The sequence below is a fragment of the Cucurbita pepo genome, chromosome 5 (assembly GCF_057944985.1).
Source record: "Cucurbita pepo subsp. pepo isolate OVF chromosome 5, ASM5794498v1, whole genome shotgun sequence".
NCBI classification, from domain to species: domain Eukaryota; kingdom Viridiplantae; phylum Streptophyta; class Magnoliopsida; order Cucurbitales; family Cucurbitaceae; genus Cucurbita; species Cucurbita pepo.
Genome location: NC_141802.1, coordinates 16,564,674 through 16,585,298, shown reverse-complemented (window position 1 = coordinate 16,585,298; position 20,625 = coordinate 16,564,674). Strand labels below are relative to the sequence as shown.

The window sequence follows — 20,625 nt, the reverse complement described above, 5'->3', positions numbered from 1 at the left end:
TAAGTATGATCCCATTGATAACGAGTGGGACCAAATAACTTCCTGCTTCTATCCTGATCCCATTCATAACGACCAAATAACTTCCATCCTGATTCCCAAATAACTTCCATCCTGATTCCCAAATAACTTCCATCCTAATTCCATTAATAACTAGTGGGACCAAATAAGGGGCCAAATAATTCAATCGTGCCACCAAATAATTTAATCCGTAGTTGCTGAACCATACCACATAGTTCCAACAACAACAAAAGCTATATATATTATTAGTGAAAGAAAAAAAAAAAAAAAGCTAAATTAATAAAAATAACTCTAAATTTTGTAATATCCGTTAATTTTTAAAATTTTTAATAATACTTTCCAAACTCTGAAATTAAAAAAAAAATAAAATAAAAAAGACACTCATATTTATTTAGTTAGTTTTTTTATTATTTATTTAAAAAATAATCTAAAATTTTTAAAATTATTTAAAAATGTTGGTAGGCTTTAAAAAAATTTAATCAATACTCTTAAATTTAACTTAAAAAATACATTATAATTAACTTAAAAAATACATTATAAAAATACGAATAATTTATAATTTTTTTTGAAAATTTTTAAAATAAGAGTTTTGTAATTTAACCAAAAAAAACTAAATTAATAAAAATAACTTTACATTTTATACTTTATCTAAAAATAGCTGTTAATTTTTATAACTTTTTAATAATACCTTCGAAAACTCTTAAATTAAAAAAAAAAAAAAAAACAAGTTTTTATTTTTATTTTTATTGAAATTATTATTACTTTATTTAAAAAGCAATCTCAAAATTTTAAAAGTATTTAAAAAAATGTCAGTAAGCAATAAAAAAAAATTTAATTAATACTCTTAAATTTAACTTTAAAAAATATTAAAAAATTTGGAGAGTGTTAATGCTCATATTAAAACTTCATAGGTATTTTTTAGGAATAGTATTAATGATTAAAGTAAAATAAAATATAAAAAAAGGTTAAAATATATGTTTAGGTTCAAAATTAATTTAAAGAATTTGTTGTAATTTTCTTTTTAAGTTAATATATTATTAAAACTTTTGTTGAGATATTTTTGAAAAAAACGGTTTAAAGATATTTTAATTAGTAAAGAAAATGAGGAAAAAGAACTATGATTTCGGTGGAAGCTTAAAATAGTTGAGACGAGTACGATGTTTGTTTAGATGAAGATGAAGCCACGGAGACGTGAAATCGACTACAGAACGAGAGAGACGAGGCAAATCGTGAAATCTCATTGTTGATTTGATGCTGTTTACAGGAACGATTAGAAAAAGTGAAGAGATCACGGCTTTAGATGTCGACGGAGGAGTGGTACTACCTGAGCGACGAAGCTATGGGGTGGGGATGGTCGATCTGCGAGGGAGTGGTGGCGGTGGGTTCGCTGTGCCTTCTTGGATGGGCGGGGTTATGGTTCCTGAATCAAAGACTCTACAAGGAGTACGAAGAAAAGCAAGTCCTCGTCCAAATCATATTCAGCGTTGTCTTCGCGCTCTCCTGCAATCTTCTTCAGCTCGTTCTGTTCGAGATCATTCCTCTTCTGTCTAAAGAGTGAGTTCTTTGTGTTCGATTTCTGCAGCTTTACTCACTAACGAACTCACTAGGCATTGTTGTGTGGGCTGTGTGTCTTAAATTATGGGCAATTTGGATCATTTTCTTGTTTTTGTTATTGCATTATGTACCTTGGTTTGGCGTGTTGTTTACTTGGAGAAGTGATTTTGAGGTCAGTTTTTAGTACTGGATAATTTGGGATTCAGAGAAAATGGTTATTACAAGCTTTAGATTGTACATGGATCAATCGGCTGCCCTGAAGATAAACCATGGAATCCATGGAGGAGTACCACAAGCCTTTGGATGAAATGACCCCAAAATTCAACCACTGCACACAATCCACAATCCCAAAATGGTTGTATTCTCCATCAATATCATGCACAAGCATCATCCAGCTCCAAATTTTGTTAGAGCACCAGTACAGATAAGGCGAGGGTCCATTTTGCTATCACAATGAAAAGGAAACACTACTGGTTGCAGACACCACATGTGACGGGTTGAAGCCCATCTAAAACAATGCCTTCCTTTTCTTATCAGATACTACGAGATGATAGTCTTGTTGGAAGACTCTGAACTCTTCTCTCCTTATCCTGAGCACAATGGAGTATCAACCATAGGAAGAAAAATGGGCCAGATTTTCTTAGAGTCAATTTGAACTCCACCGTGCAGTAGCCAAGGTTATACCATAGCCTATTTTTCTGATCAATAAGAAATCTGAAGGAAACGATTTTTTTTTTCTTCTCCATCTGACTTTCTTACTGAGTGAATCACTTGAATCAGTTGAAGGAGGTTTCTACAGGAAGAGTTACGACTCCACGTCGGGGCTGGTGGGGGTTCATTACGAGTGGACATGAACTGTAACCAAGCAAAGAAAAGTTATTCTCCAACCCAATTGAACCTACCTTTAATTCGCACTTTACCTAAAAACTAGCCTACAATTCTCACTGGTTGTAAGAATTTAGTAGCCACTTTCAGGAAACTGAAAAATGTTTCTTATGATGTTTTAAAAGATGGGATTGCTAAAATAGTGGGAGTAATACTTAAGAGATTCTTGTGGATTTCCTTGATATGATCACAATTAAAGCTACCAATTGAGCAAACAACTCTTGCCTCTATAATGGTAAAACTGCAAATTTTGGTTGATGTCTTGATTGGTATAATAGACATAGCTTTGAAGGTTTCATATTTTGAAGGACACGTTGACATGTAAATTGCTTGCAATTCTTTTTCTTTCTTGGATTATAATTTGATTGAGAATAGCTTCATGGTTGGAGTATTTCACTTCTCTTTTTGGGCTCTTGAAGATTCCTCCAAGCCTTGGTTCACTTGCTACAAGATGCTCATTCTTCTTGTTCTTCAATTTGAACTTAAGAGCGAGTTCATTTTTTCAGAGGGGTGAATAGAAGCGAAGTAGCCTGGAATTTAGTTAGGATGGCAGGTTGTTTTAGTATGCTTAATTTGGATAATTTAGAACTATAGTTCTTACATTCATTTTGCAAGGCTTAAAAAGTCTTAGAAGAAGTTACCTCATTATTAGTCATCTAAAAATAGGAAGAAGTAAGAGAGTAGCGAGATGCCACTTCTTTAAAACAAGATACATTCTAATTTCTGCATCTCCAAAGATGAGGAGACATGTTTCCTTGTTTAGGAAATTCCTTTCAAACGTAGTTTCTGAAGGCCATGAAGAGTTGACACCTCGTGTGTCTATGAGAAAATTTATTCATACTAATGGAATTATATAGACTCTTTTCGATGGGTAGCATTCTCCTAAACTGATTCTAATCACAAATATAAAAGCTTGATCGAAGAGATTGAAGGTTGATTACAATTAAGTGTCTACCTGTAAGATACTTTCAAGATGGTCCACATCCCAACAATCAAACTACAAATCTTCCATCTTTAAAAGCACCATAAAAAGACCTTTTGCTCCATGCGTGAGTAATGCTCTATTAAGAATTATGCAATATCCCAAACTTCCATCTATATGTCTTCACTTGACGGTTGATATTATGGACAACAAAAGTATGTTTACACTTGTTTTTCATGGTTGAATTGTTGCCGATTATCACAATTGAGTGTCATTAATCTTGGTTTATTTTAATTGCTGCAGGGCAAGATGGATAAACTGGAAGGTGGATTTGTTCTGTTTGATACTCTTACTGGTTTTCATGTTGCCTTACTATCATTGTTACTTGATGCTTTGCAATAGTGGTATGTTTCTTCCTTTCTAGTCTATCTAATAAACGAGTGTCACTACTTTTACTTTCTTTAAAGTTATTTTATCCTTTTATATTTTTTTTATATAATAAATTATTTGAATGTTCAATGAAATTGTCTCCTGTAATAAAAAAGTTGCACATATGAAGTAAAAGTTATCTTCTATTATTTAAAATTCGAACTCTACTTCATATTTCAACAGAATGAGAAATACCAATAAGCATGTTTGAAGGGATTAAAGGTTGAAGTTGAAGTTTCCATTAAAAAAAAACAATCACTAGTGAAATTACAATTTTCTTTAGAACACCACTCGCCAAAATTTTGAAGTTCAAATTCTACTCTTAATCCATTCAACCAAAAAATAACCGTTCGCTTAACCTTCCTCAAAATTAAAGAGACACATCCATCTCCGATTCGAAAGTTCTAAGACCACAACCATATTTAGAAGTTTAAAGACTGCTCCCCACAAATTTCAAGGGATAATCAACACACAGTCAAACACTAGACTAGGCCACAAATGGTTTTTTAGTTCATTTCAGATTGAGGTGGTAAAAATCTCACCAAGCATGAAAGAAATTCATCAACTAATTGGCCATTTCAGAAAGACTCCTTAAACGATATTTGACTGCTTTTATTGGACTGAAGTTCTCAAAATTGTTATAAATTTTATTTGAAGATGTCCTGCATCTGATTTCGAAGGGACAATCAATTAAATATGGATTTTTTGCACCATAGTCATTCCCTGTAAAAATAGTTTGGAGGATCATTGTAGGACTTTAACTGTGGTTGCCTTCGTACATACCGTGATGGGAATTTTCTTTCATAATAAACAGTTGATTTGTCTCAACAAGATCACTTTAGTCCTTGAGGGAAGATGTGACTCTATTAATATAGCAAATTTGTTGTTTCGTGAGGTAGTTAGACTGTATGGCGCCTTCAAGTTCATTTTTTTGTGCAGGCTAACACCAAATTAAGCTATCTTTTGAAAACTTTGAGGCAAAAATTTGACGTCCTTAAAACTTTTTATCCAACCATATATGCTGATTGCAGGCTCATGGACAAACTAAGATCACTGGTTTTGGGTGAGATTATCGTTGCATTGTGTATAGGCCTCGGTATATTACACAAAATTACTTCAAGCCGAAGTCACCTTTAATTTCAATAATATACATCAGTTGGCTTTGCTTAGATTGAGATTGTCTTAATGTATCTCGTATAACTAACCTTTTTTTCCTAAAAAAAAAAAAAAAAACAACTGTTTTCAACGTAGAAGAAGGATTTCAGGAATAGTGATAACTTTTATTGTTCTTGACCTTCTTTTGTGCTGCTAAAACATTTGTTCCAGGTGTAAGGAAAGAGCGGGCTGCTCTTGGAGCCATGTTATTCTTACTGGCGTTTCTTTATGTTTTTTGGCGAATGGGCATCCATTTTCCAATGCCTTCTCCTGATAAAGGTTACCAATTTGTTTTGAATTTATTGTTTCACTTTGCTGCCATTCCGGATATTTTCATTGTTTGCTGTATGCATTGTTAGTACCTGTTATTGAACACTCCTAGGGGCATTAAAACTTTTTTGGCTTTCGCTTGGACTTATTCTTTTGGATTGAAGCTTTTTTTTTGCGGCCTTTGTAGCTTCTCTTTTCGTGTTGCTTTTGTATCCCCAATTGTTTTCTTTCATATTTCTCAAAGAAAGAATAGTTTCTTTTTGGGCTGTCCAACTCCATTGCTTCCTCCGTTTCATCTATTGGGAAACTTTGTGCTTACTTATACTTTCTCTCCCGGGGTGAGTTTTTGTATTGCCCAGTTAAAGGTTTTTTGGTATAGTTTTTGTTTTACTTGATACTTTAACTCGTTGTTGACGTTTGTTTTTAACTTTTTCACATATCAACGTAAATCTTATTTCTGACTTGAACAGATAACATTTTCTCTTCAGGCTTTTTTACCATGCCTCAATTAGTCAGCAGAATAGGGGTGATTGGGGTCACTGTGATGGCTGTGCTATCTGGGTTTGGAGCTGTAAATTTACCTTACAGTTATTTGTCTCTCTTCATCAGGTACCTATTGTTTGTTCCTTCTGATATCACATTTGTGCTGAATTTTTACGTCAATTTTTTTTCTCTTCAGTAGTGTTTTGAATATTCTGATTCTCATATATCACTACTTTAAATATTTAAATATTGTAAGTTGAAACATGATCTCTATTCCACAAGTTTCAATTGGACGTATTACATGATCCAAGGCTAAAAAGATTCAATAAGTGTTCATTCTTCATCTACAACATTGGATAGACTCAGCTTAACTTCCATTTCATTTGTTACAAGCTGACTCGAGTGAGAAAGGACTATTTGGAATTTTGAAAATAAATATTTGCAAGGTTGAAGTAGAGCATGAGGTTATCGTAAATAATACTTGAGTTTGGAGAGGACGGTAAAAACTTCGTTTATTATTTTAGTTTCATGAACTCTTGAGTGTAATTTTCATGTGGGTTTTAAGTTTAGATAATTAAGTAGTAAGAGTTATCAAGCTTGTCAATCATTTCCACAACTTCTTGTAGTGGACATTTGAAGGGTAAGAGTTATCAATCATAACCATAATTTCTTGTAGTTAGGTGTTATCAATCATAACCATAAGGTTATAATTTCTTGTAGTTAGGAGTTATCAATCATAACCATAATTTCTTGTAGTGGACGTTTGAAGGGTAGTTGGAGTTATCAAACTTGTTAATCATGATCATTGTAGTGCATAGTTGAAGGGTTGGAGTTTCTGATAAGGCAATTGTAATCTCAGAGCAACAATGCTTGAATTAAAGAAATTAACACCTCATTGTACAAAATTTAGATCAACCAAGAGACAAGGCTAGAATTAGATTATTCTTAAGATCAAAGATCTAGAAGAAAGATTTAGAACGTTATTCTAAATTGAGACACTCTACAATCAAACTTGATCAATATTTGATTGAATGACAAGTTTGATTGACAAGTTATGACCGTGATTGACAAGTTTGATAACTCCAACTAATCTTCAATTGCCCACTACAAGAAGTTATGTCCATTATTGACAAGTTTGATAACTCAAACTACCCTTCAATTGCCCACTACAAGAAGTTATGACCAAGAAATTATGACCATGATTAGTAACTTGTACTACCCTTCAAATGTCCACTCCAAAAAGTAATGGCCATAATTGGCAAGTTTGGTAACTTCTACTCTTGGATTATCTTAGAAAGTTTGGTAACTTCTACTCTTGGATTATCTTAGATTGAAATCCACATTTAAATGTTGGAGGATTATCTTAGATTGAAATCCACATTTAAATGTTGGAGGATTATCTTAGATTGAAATCCACATTTAAAGGTTGGAATTTACACTCAAAGAGTTTATGACACTAAAATAATAAAGGAAGTCTTCATAGTATTCTTCAAACTCAAATGTAATTTATGGCAACTCCTTGCTCTACTTCAATCGGGTAAATATTGAATTTCAAAGCTCCAAAGGATCCTTTCTCACTTGAGTCAACATTTAACACCTGAAATGAAGGTTGAACTGAGCCTATTCAATTTTGTAGATGAAGGAGGGACGCTTGTTGAATCTTCTTGACTTTGGATTGTGTAATAGGTCTTCTTGAAACTTGTAGAACACCATGATCCTTATCATCTTTCTCTCTTCAAAAGGATTCATCCTCAAATTAGGAAAATCATCACGACTCAAGTCAGCACCATTGAAAGTACAGTGTACTGAAAGTTTTCCTGGAAGATCAATTTTAGAGGCAATATTATTAATTCTTTCAAGAACTTGGTAAGGACTATCCACTCTTGAATACAACTTTGTCTTCCTTTGAGATGAAAATCGCTTCTTTTGAAAATGTACCGAAACATTCAGTTGAAAAATGAATTCCTTTCGTCTTTTGTTGATTCTTGAAGCAATTTTGAAGTTTTGTTTCTAAATTCTCTGGTTGACTATCTTTTTCAAGGTCTTGATCAAATCTATCTTACTTGTGATTGCTTCACTCACAAAAATATTAGAAGGAATAGGAAGCAATCAAGAGGTGCAAGTGTATTAAATCCACAAACAACTTTAAAAGGGGAACAAAACAACTTTAAAAGGGGAACAAAACTTTAGAACAAGGAGTGGTACTATGAATTGCCCTATTATATGCAAACTCTATGAATTGCATACATGGTTCCCAAGATTTAATATTCTAAAAATAATAGCACTAAGTAAAGCTCCCAATGTTCTATTAACTATTCAGCCATGACAATTTTCAACTTCCTTTCTTCATTAAAATTGTTATAATTGAAAACATTCTCAATTATTCTCTCATATTGCAAATATTCCTCTGGATCGGATCTCCAATAAAAGGTAGGAAAAAGGTAGGAATTTTAAGCTTCACTCTTCTGACTCCTCTTTCTTCTCCTCAATCATATCGGTCCTCTCTCTCAACCCTTCTTGGTGTTATTCTTTTTTCTTCCTCTTCGTCTCCCTCCCTTGGATTTTGTTCGGTTAAGACAGTGGCATTGTCATATTTTTCTTCATTTTCAACTCTTTCATTCAAGATAACTTCCTTGAGGATTATCTAAATCTACTCCAATTCATTCCATCTTGCTTGTCAAAGTACAATGACTTGGTTCAAATGAGTAATGACCCAAACTTCTTTCCACCTAACTTCACTCATATCTCCTCAATTTCTCCCTTGGTTTATGATTGTACCACCTAGCTTTACACTCAACTCATTGATTTTACACTTGGGATACTCGTGCTTATCACACTCAATAGTAGGTTATTTGGGAAAGTGATTAAATTATGATCAAGGTAGACTAACATGTGTATAAAATAATTCTTTTAGTAATGAGTTATCCAAGGCAATCAAGATAAGATAATTATGAAATAATAACAAAATAATAATATAAAAAAAAAAGAATCAAACAAATAAGGGAAGTTAGAAAGATATTTTTATGGTAAAACTCCATACCCAAATGAATTCCAAAAAGAAAGGTCTTCCCTTATGATTTTGACTAAATGCTATTCTTAACTCTTAAAGATAAGAGATTGATACAATTTTTCTTTGTTAGGAACTCGAGCAAATTTATATATTATCATCGAGTTTGAATAGGAAAGAAAAACATTAAATACAACAGATACATATTTAGACAGTTTCAACAAAATGTGAATGGAAGCTGATTTAATCTTTAAATAAACGTGTAAAATGATATAATAAGTGATAAGAAAAATAATGATATATGTTGCAACATCACAATTATATTAGATTTAATCGGATTGCAAAGATTCAACACTAAAATTTAAGAACACAACATGAAAAAAAGAAGACTATTTCATGTGTTACAAGCTGACTCAAGGACCATTTGGAGTTGTCATAAATAACACTTGATTTTGAGAGTATTTTGAAGACTTTATTTATTGTTTGTCTCATAAGCTCGAATGTAACTTTTCAGCTTTTAAATGTGGGTTTGAGGGTTTCATTAAAGAATAAGAGTTTCAAACTTGTCTATCGTGGGTATAACTTCTTGTAGTAGACATTTGAAAGGTAGTAGTAGTTACCATTCATGGCTATATCTTCTTGTAGTTGGCATTTGAAAGGTGGTTGAAGGGTTGTTGGAGTTACCAAACTTGTAAATCATGACCATAATTTCTTGTGATGAGCACTTGAAGGGTCTGGGGTTTCCATACTGTGGAGGCTATAAATATCCATAAAGTTGTTAAGTAAAAGAAGAAACTTTATGTAAAAGAAGATTACGATGAATTGAGCTCTTAAGTTTGAGACTCCCTCTTAGGAATTCAACCATTATCTTTGTCATGTCAAAGATTTCATGCAATTTTTCTAGTCTTGTCTTTTGGCGGATCTAAATTTTGTATAAGGAGGTGTTAATTTCTTTAATGCTTGGAATGTTGGGTTGAGGATTATGATTACCTCACTGTAAGTAGTTACGATCATAATTGACAAGTTTAATAACTTAAACAATCCTTCAAATGCCAACTACAAGAAGTTATGGTCATGATTGATAATTTATTTTACCCTTCAAATGTCCACTACAAGAAGTTATGACCATAATTGACAAGGTTTTAACACTCTTTAATAATCGAAGCTTGAAACCCACGTTTAAAAGCCAAAATTACACTTGAGTGTTTATGAAACTAAAATAATAAATGAAGCCTTCAAAATACTATTTAAACTCAAATGTTATTTAGAGCAACCTCATGCTCCACTTCAAAGCTCTAAATGGTTATTATGTAGTCTGAATCAGCTTGTAAGACATGAAATGAAGTTTTTTTTTTTTTCTTTCTTCATGTTGTGTTCTTAAATTGTTCTTGTAAATGTAGTGTTTGAGCTTTGCAAATCGATCAAATATGATATAATAGTGATATTTTAACAATTATCACTAATTTTCTTATTATTTATTATATCAACTGTACGTTTATTTGAAGATCAAATCAGCTTTCATTCACATTTTGTAGAAACTGTCTAAATTTGTAATGGTTGTATTTACTGTTTTTATTTTCTATTCAAACTCAATAATAACATATGAATTTGCACGAGTTCTCAATAGGAAAAGATTAGATCAATATCTTATCTTTAAAAGTTATGAAGGACATTTAGTCAAAATCATAACGAAAGATCTTTCTTTTTTAAATTCATTTTCCTTATGCAATTTTACTTGAAAAATATCTTTCTAACTTCCCTTATTAGTTTGATTCTTTCTTTGTTTTATTTTCTTGTTATTTCATAATCATTTTATCTTGATTGTTTTGAATAGCTCACTGCTACAAGAATTGTTTTATCTACATATTAGCCCACATTGACCACAATTTAGTCTCTTTTTCAAATAGGCTACTTTTGTGTGTGATAAACATGACTATCTCGAGTGTAAAATCAGTGAATTGAGTGTGTGAGGCTTGAACATTTTTAACTACGATTGCTACAATCATAAACCAAGGTGAGGGAAATGGAGGGAGATTAGTGAAGCTAGGTGGAGAGAAACACAAGTCGAGACCATTACTCATTTGAACCAAGTCATTAGTACTTTGGCGGATTGGATGGAACGAATTGAACTAGCTTTAGACAATCCTCAAGGAAGGGAAGTTAACTTGTAATGAGGGAGTTGAAAATGAAAAGAACATGACAACGGCATCCTTTTAGTCGGACACAATGCATGGGGAGGGAGAGATTTCGGCCGAGAGAGGGAGATGAAAAGGACGAAGAGGAGTAGAGAAATTTTATCACCAATAAAGGTTGAGAGGGAATACCAATATGGGTGAAGAGAAAAAAGAGAAGAAAGAAGATTTGGGGGAGGAAAGCTTAAAATTCCAGGGAGGTTTGATTTAGAGGAGTATTTGTAATAAGAGAGCAAAATGAACATGTTTTCAATTACAACAAGTTTAGTAAAGAAAGGAAGTTGAAGTTTTTCGTGGCTGAATTTTATGATTATGCAAATATATGGTGGACATCTATGAAACCAGAGCGGAAAAGAAATTATAAAGAACCAACTGAAACGTGCGAGGAATTGAAGACATTAATGAGGATAAGTTACATCCCTGAGCATTATTCTCGAGTACTTAAGAAAAAGCTCTATACTTTGCAACATGGAACTAAAAGTGTAGAACATAAAGACGAGAAGGATGCAATGGAGGCCCTTATGAATAGCTAGATTCTATGGTGGGTTAAATCGGCAATTGGCCTATCAGGTGGTTAGGCAAACCTGCTTTTGCAGTTAGTATGGTAAGCCAATTCATGCATACTCTAGGGCCAACTCGCTTTAAAGCAGTTGATAGGATCCTAAAACATTTGAAAGGAACCCAGAAAAAAAACATACCTTTTAAGAAATATGACTTCTTACATGTTGAAATTGCTAGTAACACCGCAAAAGATATCTTCAATCTAACTTAAGAGGGAGTGTTAGTTCATGTCTGTGATATTTTCCTTAATTAGATTTACTAACTCTAATTATATTGTAATTATTTGTGTTAAGTTTTTTCCCTTTATGTATTAGACATTTTCTTCTGCGTATGAAATGTCCCTTGTAATTATGGTAAGTGAGGATAGACAATTTTTTTATCAAGTAGAAATTGATATTTCGTAGATAATATAAAATAAAATGTGGTAATCATTTTTAACTGGGGGTTGGAGGGTGTTAATACCTTTCTTACACTCAATCGACTCCCGAGCGTAATTTCTGGTTTTCATGGACTATTCTTTCTTTAAAATGAGTGACCAATCACACCTCTTGATGATTGGTAACAACTTCAAAGAGGATGCCAGCCTCTCTGCATTGTAATGATGTTGCAACATTGTTTAGAGACACCCTTTCTTTCTGTTGTTCCTACAATGTTGCATTTGTTTTTGGTAGGTTTCAAACAAAGGATCTACACCATTTGTTATGGATCTGTTTGTTTGTGGCGTCTCTCTAGTTTCGATGGAGGAACTTGTTGGTATGTGTTTAGTTTGGAATAGTGACTATTATACTACAATTGAGGAAGTTCTATGAGTTTATCTTTTTAGAGAAAGGGCACTGCATGTTTCTTTGCTATTGTGTGGAACATTTGGCTCGAGAGAAACAATAGGAGTTTTAGAGAGGTGGAGAGGTCGTGTGACAAGATAGTAAGGTCGAATGCCTCCTTGTTAGTGTTGGTTATTAGGCCTTTTTGTAATTCTGATCGTAGTTCGATTTTCTTGGACTCCTTGTTGAACTTGTTTATTTAATGATCGTAGTTCGATTTTCTTGGTTTCTTAAAAGAAACTTTTTTTTCTGGCTTGAAATTGTTATAGTTTTTGGTTTCAAATTATCAATATCTTCATAATCAAGGGCGGAGTTTCGCATTTCTCATTGTGCATGTGCTTATTTTATAATTTGTAGAGAGATTGAGGAAACTGATATTAAGGCCTTGGAAAGACAACTAATGCAATCCTTCGAGACTTGTATTGCAAAGAAAAAGAAAATTATTCTTTCACAGATGGAGATGGTGCGAGTTCTTGGCTCGGAAGAGGTATTTTACCTTTAGTTCTCTATTCGCTGGTTAAGTCTTTAATTTTATGATTTGAAGGTATTACTGACTATTTACCTTTTCATGCTGAATATATTTTTATCCCTAATGTAATGTCAATTTTCAATTTTCTCTGTCAGCATTATGTTTTCAGTTAGTTTTTCAACACAGTTCTTATTAATTTAAGAATTGATGATGTGAAAAATTATTGTTTTGGATTGGACTCCTGTTTTTAGTAGTTAGTTTGGGTTGGACCCTCTTGTTGCATTGCTTTTTTTTTTTTTCCAAGTATCTTGAGGAAAGTTCCCCTTCCCATTATTGTGACAGTAAGAACTTAAAGAACAAGAAAACTTGTCACATACAAGATCTTGATATTTAATAGCATCGCCAAGCCTTAACGGATGAATGTTACAGAATTCCAAGTCTGGATCTTTCTTTAAACGTCTGGTCGGTACTGTCGTTCGATCAGTACAAGAGGACCAAAAGGAGCAAGGTTGGTTGTTGTTTTTCATCCTTTTAAAATTACTTTTTTCCTTTTCTTTTTTGCTTTCTGTTCCCAAATTATTATTTATTTCCTCCAACTTTGGGCAGTACCTGACATTTTTTTTTTCACGTTCTTTCTCTTCTCCTTGATAAAATATGATTTCTGGCTATATTACTCATTCAAAAGGATGCGAACGAAGTGTCATGATTTTCAGAAATTTATTCATTTTCGGATGTTGTATGATTATACTTGTAGTTTTATTCTCATTTTCTTTGTTTTACCTTTGTTCTTTCTCTTATTTTTGCCCATTGTCTCCCGGATCTATGAAGATATTAAGAACTTGGAAGCAGAAGTACAAGCTTTGGAGGAGTTATCAAAGCAGCTATTCCTGGAAATCTATGAACTTCGTCAAGCTAAGGTTTGTGCTGTACTGTTGTACGAACGTAGAAATTTCAGGCATTATCGCTCCATTGCTTAATCCGTCATCGTTTATAAGGGCCTAAGTGTGCTTTTGAATTTCTATATGGGCTTATAGATTAGTAAGGGTTTTTCTTCTTCCTTCAAATTTTGCGAGTTTGGCTTTCAAGTTATGTTATGTTATACTTCATGATCGTAATTTATTATGTTTTTCTTTCGAGAGGAAGGAAAAATGTCAATATAGTTATGGTAGAAGTTAGTATGTTAGTTGAGCTATTGTAAACATTGCTGCAAATGCTGGGAGGATGGACACCTGTATGTGGATGTTCTAGGGACTTTGTTTAGATATTTGTAAATGTACAAAACATCCTAGGAAATTACAAAAGGTCATTCAATTTGGAAGATATCAATGGAGAATGAGTAGGAAATAAGAGTTTCGAAAGTGACTCCATCCTACTCGTTGGCCAGAGACACTTGAGCATTGTACAAGTGTTTAAGGATCCTTCGGGCTGTGACCACGACTATTTATTATAGTTGGCAAGGCTTGGAAGCAAGCTACTAGCGCCTCTCGGTGAGAACTAGGCTTGACTTGGTTAGTAATTCCCGCCTCCTTGTCCTGGAGGCTCGCTGGCCCATGAATTTTTCAGAGCGGGCCAACAGACCGGGCGGATGGGGACCAAGAAGTGCCTTGACACGCCCCACTACTTCTCCTCTTTTTATGCAATTATGAACTCCACTGAACTTTCTCAATTCCAACGCAACTTATCCTTTTGGAGCTAACATAACAAACTACGCGAGCCTCCTAAACCAACAGAAATCCTATCCGAATAAAAAAAAGAAAAGGTAGTTTCATTATGGTAGTATACCAGCCACCTGTTCTGAAACTTCCAGTTCCAATCAAAGCATATAGATCCGTAAATGGATTTGTATGTATAGCTACTTCAGTCATGTTCGTCCTTTCTCGAAATGATCTTTTTTCTGGGAACATGGTCAACCATAAATTATTATGTTCGTGATTCGTCATGGAAACTGAACTCCACGAAGAAGCATTAGTTGTGATGATTCCCAAATTTCTTTCAATAAAAAAAATTACTTTTCTTAGAAAAAAGTAAGAAGATACAGGTGCTTGAAAGCAGCCCAACAAAAGGAATCTCTAAATTTATAAGAAGAGACTCCAATCTAAAAGGATGAAGCCTTTTTATTTTTTTCAATGAGAAATCTTGTTTTTCTTACGAAAATGAAAGAATATACAAGGGCATAAACAAACAGCCCAACAAAAGGAATCTCTGAAGTTACAGCCTTACAATCATAGTTAAAAGTACAAAATCTAAGGAAAGTAGAGTCAACGGCGTGTCGATCTCTTGGTCCCTTGAAGATCCACGGATCCTGAGCTCTAAAGCTTCAATGATTGCTCCAAAAGTTTTTCCAAATCCCCAAATTTAGTATGAAATCGAATTAGAGTTGGAAACCCTCCCAGTTGGCTCTCCCAATATTGTAGGCAAAATGTTGCTTCTATAGAATTTAAAGTAGCTTCGCGATGCGATGAACGAAATACCCCAAGCATACGCTTGTTTTGACGGAGAGACTTGGGCACACAAAGTTTCATAGCATCTCGAGACATTTGCTGCACAGGTCATGTAGCTTAAAATTCTGCAATTTGAGCGTTTTGTCGGCAAAGGACGTTGGGATGTTCTCTTTTAAGTTTTATGTCTTGATTTTTTTCTTCTCTTGACTTGACTTAGCCAATTGAAGTCAAATAAGATCTTTTAAGTTATGTTTATGAACAACATTATGTATGCTGCTGAATGCTAAAGCACTCAATCAAGATTTGGATGGATGATCTGCAAATCTAGCAAAAAAAAAAAAAAAAATCTAATTATAAAAAATGATAATTACTAGTGCAATGTCGATCAGTCTGGTATGAAGCATTACCAATGTTTATCAAACCTTTTACTGATTCATGTATTTCTTAATACTGCATTTTCTACATTGCAAACTACTTCACAGTTCTTCTGACAGGAGGCTGCAGCTTATTCACGTACCTGGAGAGGTCACATGCAAAATCTACTCGGCTATGCATGTTCAGTCTACTGCGTGTATAAAATGATCAAGGTCTGTTAATCTGCTCTTTTCGTTAACCTTTTTTTACTTCTTTTTTCAGTCAAAACGATCGGTTCTCGTGTTCAAAATTTACGATGAACTTTGGCATGATAATGTTTGACAATAGATATTTAAAGCCAAAAAAGTAGGTTCTGTAAAATTGATGTGATGAAGAAGTCGATATGACAAATTTCTGATTCATTTGATTTTTTTTTTTTTTTTTTTTGCAGTCTTTACAAAGTGTTGTTTTCAAGGAGGTATTGTTATAATTCTCTATCATTGATTTTGTTATTTCAAATCATATAGTACATGTAGACGTCGTAAGGGGTTCTAACACTCTTGAAACCATGTTTTACAATGTTCAAATCATGTTCTACCTGCTTGATGCCTTACATTTTTTTTTTACCAATGTTCGAATATTTAGGCTGGTTCAGTTGATCCCGTGACAATGACGATCAGCATATTCTTTCAATTCTTTGACATCGGAATCAATTCCGCATTATTGTCTCAGGTACTTCACCACCGTGTATTAACTGTTAGCTCCACTCACCCAATTTAACGTATGGTTCTAACCATATTGGAAATAAATTAACTTTTTCATCGAGATGTCATCATTCGATCGGATCATAATGTTTGTTCAAAGTTTCAAATATTATCATTGGCACTTTTATTTGTTTGGATGAATTGAGGATATCTGACATTTGTTTCTACTTCTTCTGTAGTATATATCCCTACTGTTCATTGGCATGTTGGTCGTAATATCGGTACGAGGTTTCTTGACCAATCTAATGAAGGTAGAATCTTTTGGGATTCTCCTCTGAGCATAAAACAATTTCTTGTATTTTCTACTTGTCTTTTTATCTTATTGTCTGTGCTTTTTTTTTTTCTGTTTGTTGGCTTAGTTCTTTTTTGCAGTTTCTAGAGTCGGGAGTGGATCCTCAAGCAATGTTGTTCTTTTTCTTTCTGAAATAATGGGAATGTATTTTGTTTCCTCCATCCTTTTGATAAGAAAAAGCCTTGCAACAGAGTACAGGTATGAAATTATAGTTTACGTTCGAGTTCGTTTTAGCTTACCGTTTGGAGTGTTCATGTGTGTAAAGAACAACTTGAACTAAAAACAATTTTACAAAGAAAATGGGATATGGAATCCATTTCTGAGTCTGAATTACAGGGAAAAACATAGAAAATTGTTTGTCACTTCTGAAGTTGAGCTAGAAATATTTTATGATTCTTCTGGAGTTGGTAGGCTTCATAGCTATTCTTGATGATTTAATGAAAAAACTAAGAATGTAATGAATCACCTTTGAATACCCTCAGGTTGATCATAACAGATGTATTAGGGGGAGATATCCAGTTCGACTTTTATCACCGATGGTTCGATGCGATCTTCGTGGCCAGTGCATTTCTTTCTCTACTTTTGCTTTCTGCATATTATACATCACGGCAGGCTGACAAACACCCAATAGATTGACTCAAAAAAGGTATGTTTATGAATATTCCTTATCCAAATTTTATTATTTATTTGTTTGTTTTGGGGGCAAAAGGAGTGGAATAAAGGAAAGAACAAAATTGTAAAGGGAAAATGAAAGCATTCCAATTTAAACAATGAAAAAAGTTGGAAAGAGCACCAAGAAGAAACTTTGAGATAGGCTGACTCGAAACGATCTAACCAAGAGCAATATACTGTAATAGTTCAGCTCACTGCTAGCAAATATTGTCCTCTTTGAGCTTTCTCTTTCGAGTTTTCTTTCAAGGTTTTTAAAACGCCTCTATTAGGGAGAGGTTTCCACACCATTATAAAAAATGCTTCGTTTCCCTCTTCAACTGACGTGGGATCTCATAATCCACCCCACTTCGGGGCCCAGTGTCCTTGTTGGTATTCATTCCCCTTTCCAATCGATATGGATCTCACAATCCATCCTCTTCGATTGGAGAGGGGAATAAAGCATTCTTTATAAGGGTGTGGAGACCTCTTCCTAGCAGACGTGGTTTAAAAACCTTGAGAGGAAGCTCGAAAGGAAAGCTCAAAGAGGACAATATCTATTAGCGGTAGACTTGGGATACAAATACTTATCCTAAAAAATCTTTTCGTTTTTCCAACCATAATTCTAATGAAATTAAGGCTTGACCACATTGACCCAAAGGTAAAGGGAGGCCCAATAAAATCTGAAGAACTGTACTTTTGGCATCAGAAAAGAAAATCCAATGCAAATTGAAGATGCTGAATAATTTAAGCCAGCAAGAACGAGTACCCAAAATAGATGATTAAGAGATTCCCTTCCTTTCTGACAAAGACAGCAAATAGAAGGCATGAGATGTGAAGAAGGAAGCTTCCTTTGAAGCTATTTAGCAAAATCCAAGAAAGAATATCAAGTCCTTTTGGACTTTTTGACTTCCTAGGCAGAGAACAAATCTTTTGATAATGGTGAAAAAATATCCAGCAATCGGTTGAAATCAACAATTTCCTCATCTTTTAAAAGCCTTCTAAAAACAATACTCCAAGCAAGGCATTGAGAATCTCAAAAAAATGAAATAGAATCATTATGAAATGAAGAAATGCTGAGTAGTCGAGGAAACTAATCTTCAGAATTCTTGAACTATTTATTTTAATAAAGGGAGCATATGTGTAATGGTCCAAGTCCACTGCTAGCAGATATTGTCCTCTTTGGACTTTCCCTTTCGAACTTCCTCTCAAGGTTTTTAAAACGCGGTTTGCTAGGGAGAGGTTCTCATAACCTTATAAAATATGTTTCGTTCTCCTCCCTAACCGATGTGAGATCTCACAATCCACCCTCCTTCAGGCCCAGCATCCTCGCTGGCATTCGTTCCCTTCTCCAATCGATGTGGGACCCTCCAATTCACCTCCTTCAGAGTCCAGCGTCCTTGCTGGCATACCGCCTCGTGTCCACCCCCTTTGAGGTTCAGCCTCTTCGCTGGCACGTTGCTCGGTGTCTAGCTCTGGTATAATTTGTAGCGGCCCAAGCCCACCACTAGCAGATATTGTCCTATTTGGACTTTCCCTTTCGGGCTCAAGGTTTTTAAAACGGGTCTGCTTTGGAGATGTTTCCATATCCTTGAATGCTTCGTTCTCCTCCCCAAGTGATGTGATATCTCACAATAAGACTCCGCTGGCTTCCTCCTCTTCTATCTAGGATAAAGGTGATAGTAGAGTGGCCGGTTGGTTAAGAAGTTTGTGACTAACACTTGATACCTATCTAAACTGGCCTCTTAATTGATAATTTCAATGAATCGTATAGCATCTTTATGATACATTAAAGATTTTCATCCTCTTTTAAGTTCTATTTAAATCAAATCTTGTGAAAATGAGCAGTGCTTTGTGTATCCCATAGTTGATGTCAAAGTTCAAGTAACTTATTGTATCATTGCAACTGAACACAGATTGAGATACCATGTAGGCTGGATTCCGGCCTTGTCTGGATGCGTCGAGTGCAGTAATAACGAAGAACATTGGCATCGTAATTTGTCAAGCAGAGAAAAGATGAGTTTCTTGTATCTATGCTTTGTTTTTTTGAGGTGTGATGGTCTGTAATGGGATACCTGTTGTGATAGAAAGGCATAGGAAGTAGGAAGAATCATTGTTTGCATCTTTATTCCCTCTTTGATGCTCTGTGTTTACTTCATAACTCCTTTGAAATTCTGTTCTAAATATTCAGATGCTTACACTTTAAAGTTGATATCACTTTGTTGTAAAGAACTTGGAAGGAAGCTTAGGTTTGTAGGCCTTCTGGACTTTTGGACTAACTTTTGGAAGGAGTTGGCAACTTTATTAAAAGAGGATACCTTGGAGAGGATCTTTCATAAAAGGATTTGTATGCTTTATTTGGTGGTACTATTTTTCTGTGCGAATTATTCCATCGAGTCCTTTTTTCGGTATTCTTTACAGAAGTTTTAGACCATAACTATATTTACGTTTCATAAGAACGTAAGAACGTTGTACTTTCGTAAATAGTATTTCTTTTAAAAGGTAGATTTGTTGCATTTTTGTTTACTTACTGTATCGGCTCAAGCCCACCGCTAGCCGGTATTGTGCTTTTTAGATTTTCTCTTTTCAGGCTTCCCCTCAAAGTTTTTAAAACGCACCTGGAGAAAGATTTTCACACCTTGTAAGGAATGTTTCGTTCTCCTCCCCAGTTACTTTGCATGAACTTTAAATTTGTGATTTTATATCGTGTGTTAACTAATATGCTCAAACACTATCAACTGATTTAACTCGGGATGATAGTTAAATGATAGAAAATAAAGGGTGGACAATTAAATAAACGAGTGGCATAGCTCAAAAGGTGGGAGCTTTGAACTCGAGGCCTCGTAGAATAAGTGACATCCTTCACTCCATCTTTTGACATTGGAGTGAATTTATTTAAACTCAAAGCCTCATCGAAGAAGTAGAAATGTTCTTATCTATCCTAATATACTTTTATTTTTTACTATTTTTTTCATAAATAAAGCAATAGAACAAATATACGTCAATTTCCACAAAAAGTTTACTCATTTATTTATCAGGTCGATAATTGTTAAATTAATTTCCAAGAAAAGAAAAGGTTAGGAGAATAATTAAAAACAATAAATATATTTTTTTTTCTTTTAAAAAATCTTACCTATATATTTTTAAAAATAAGTAAGAGATTAATTGTAAATAATATTTCTTTAAAGCATTTTAAATTGACTAATAATAATAATAAATTCACTCACCAAGTAATAATAATAATAATAATGAAAAATGTAGAATAAAAGTGAAGTAAAGATTAAGTTTCATGTATTTGGAAAAATGGGTTGTGGAGTTTACTGCCCATTAATATTAATTAATATTATGGAAGAAAATAAT

At 33.9% G+C, this 20,625-nt stretch overlaps 1 protein-coding gene across 3 annotated transcripts; it reads left to right on the top strand.

The window, feature by feature from the left end:
- The first annotated feature begins 1,116 nt into the window (after positions 1 to 1,116).
- On the top strand, positions 1,117 to 19,606 carry LOC111796144 (GPCR-type G protein 1). Of its 3 annotated transcripts, none has more exons than XM_087124069.1 (14): positions 1,118 to 1,572; positions 3,683 to 3,783; positions 5,135 to 5,242; positions 5,704 to 5,842; positions 12,655 to 12,784; positions 13,196 to 13,274; positions 13,595 to 13,683; positions 15,702 to 15,794; positions 16,013 to 16,039; positions 16,207 to 16,293; positions 16,505 to 16,576; positions 16,685 to 16,815; positions 17,100 to 17,263; positions 19,182 to 19,606. In XM_087124069.1, the coding sequence occupies exons 1-13, from the start codon at positions 1,319 to 1,321 to the stop codon at positions 17,251 to 17,253; spliced, it is 1,464 nt and encodes a 487-aa protein (XP_086980195.1). In that variant the 5' UTR covers positions 1,118 to 1,318; the 3' UTR covers positions 17,254 to 17,263; positions 19,182 to 19,606. The 3 variants fall into 3 exon arrangements, with proteins under 3 accessions (XP_086980196.1, XP_086980195.1, XP_023534621.1); XM_023678853.2 differs by having other exon boundaries at positions 1,119 to 1,572; positions 5,722 to 5,842; positions 19,182 to 19,482; XM_087124070.1 differs by lacking the exon at positions 16,013 to 16,039 and having other exon boundaries at positions 1,117 to 1,572.
- The last annotated feature ends 1,019 nt before the right edge of the window (positions 19,607 to 20,625 follow it).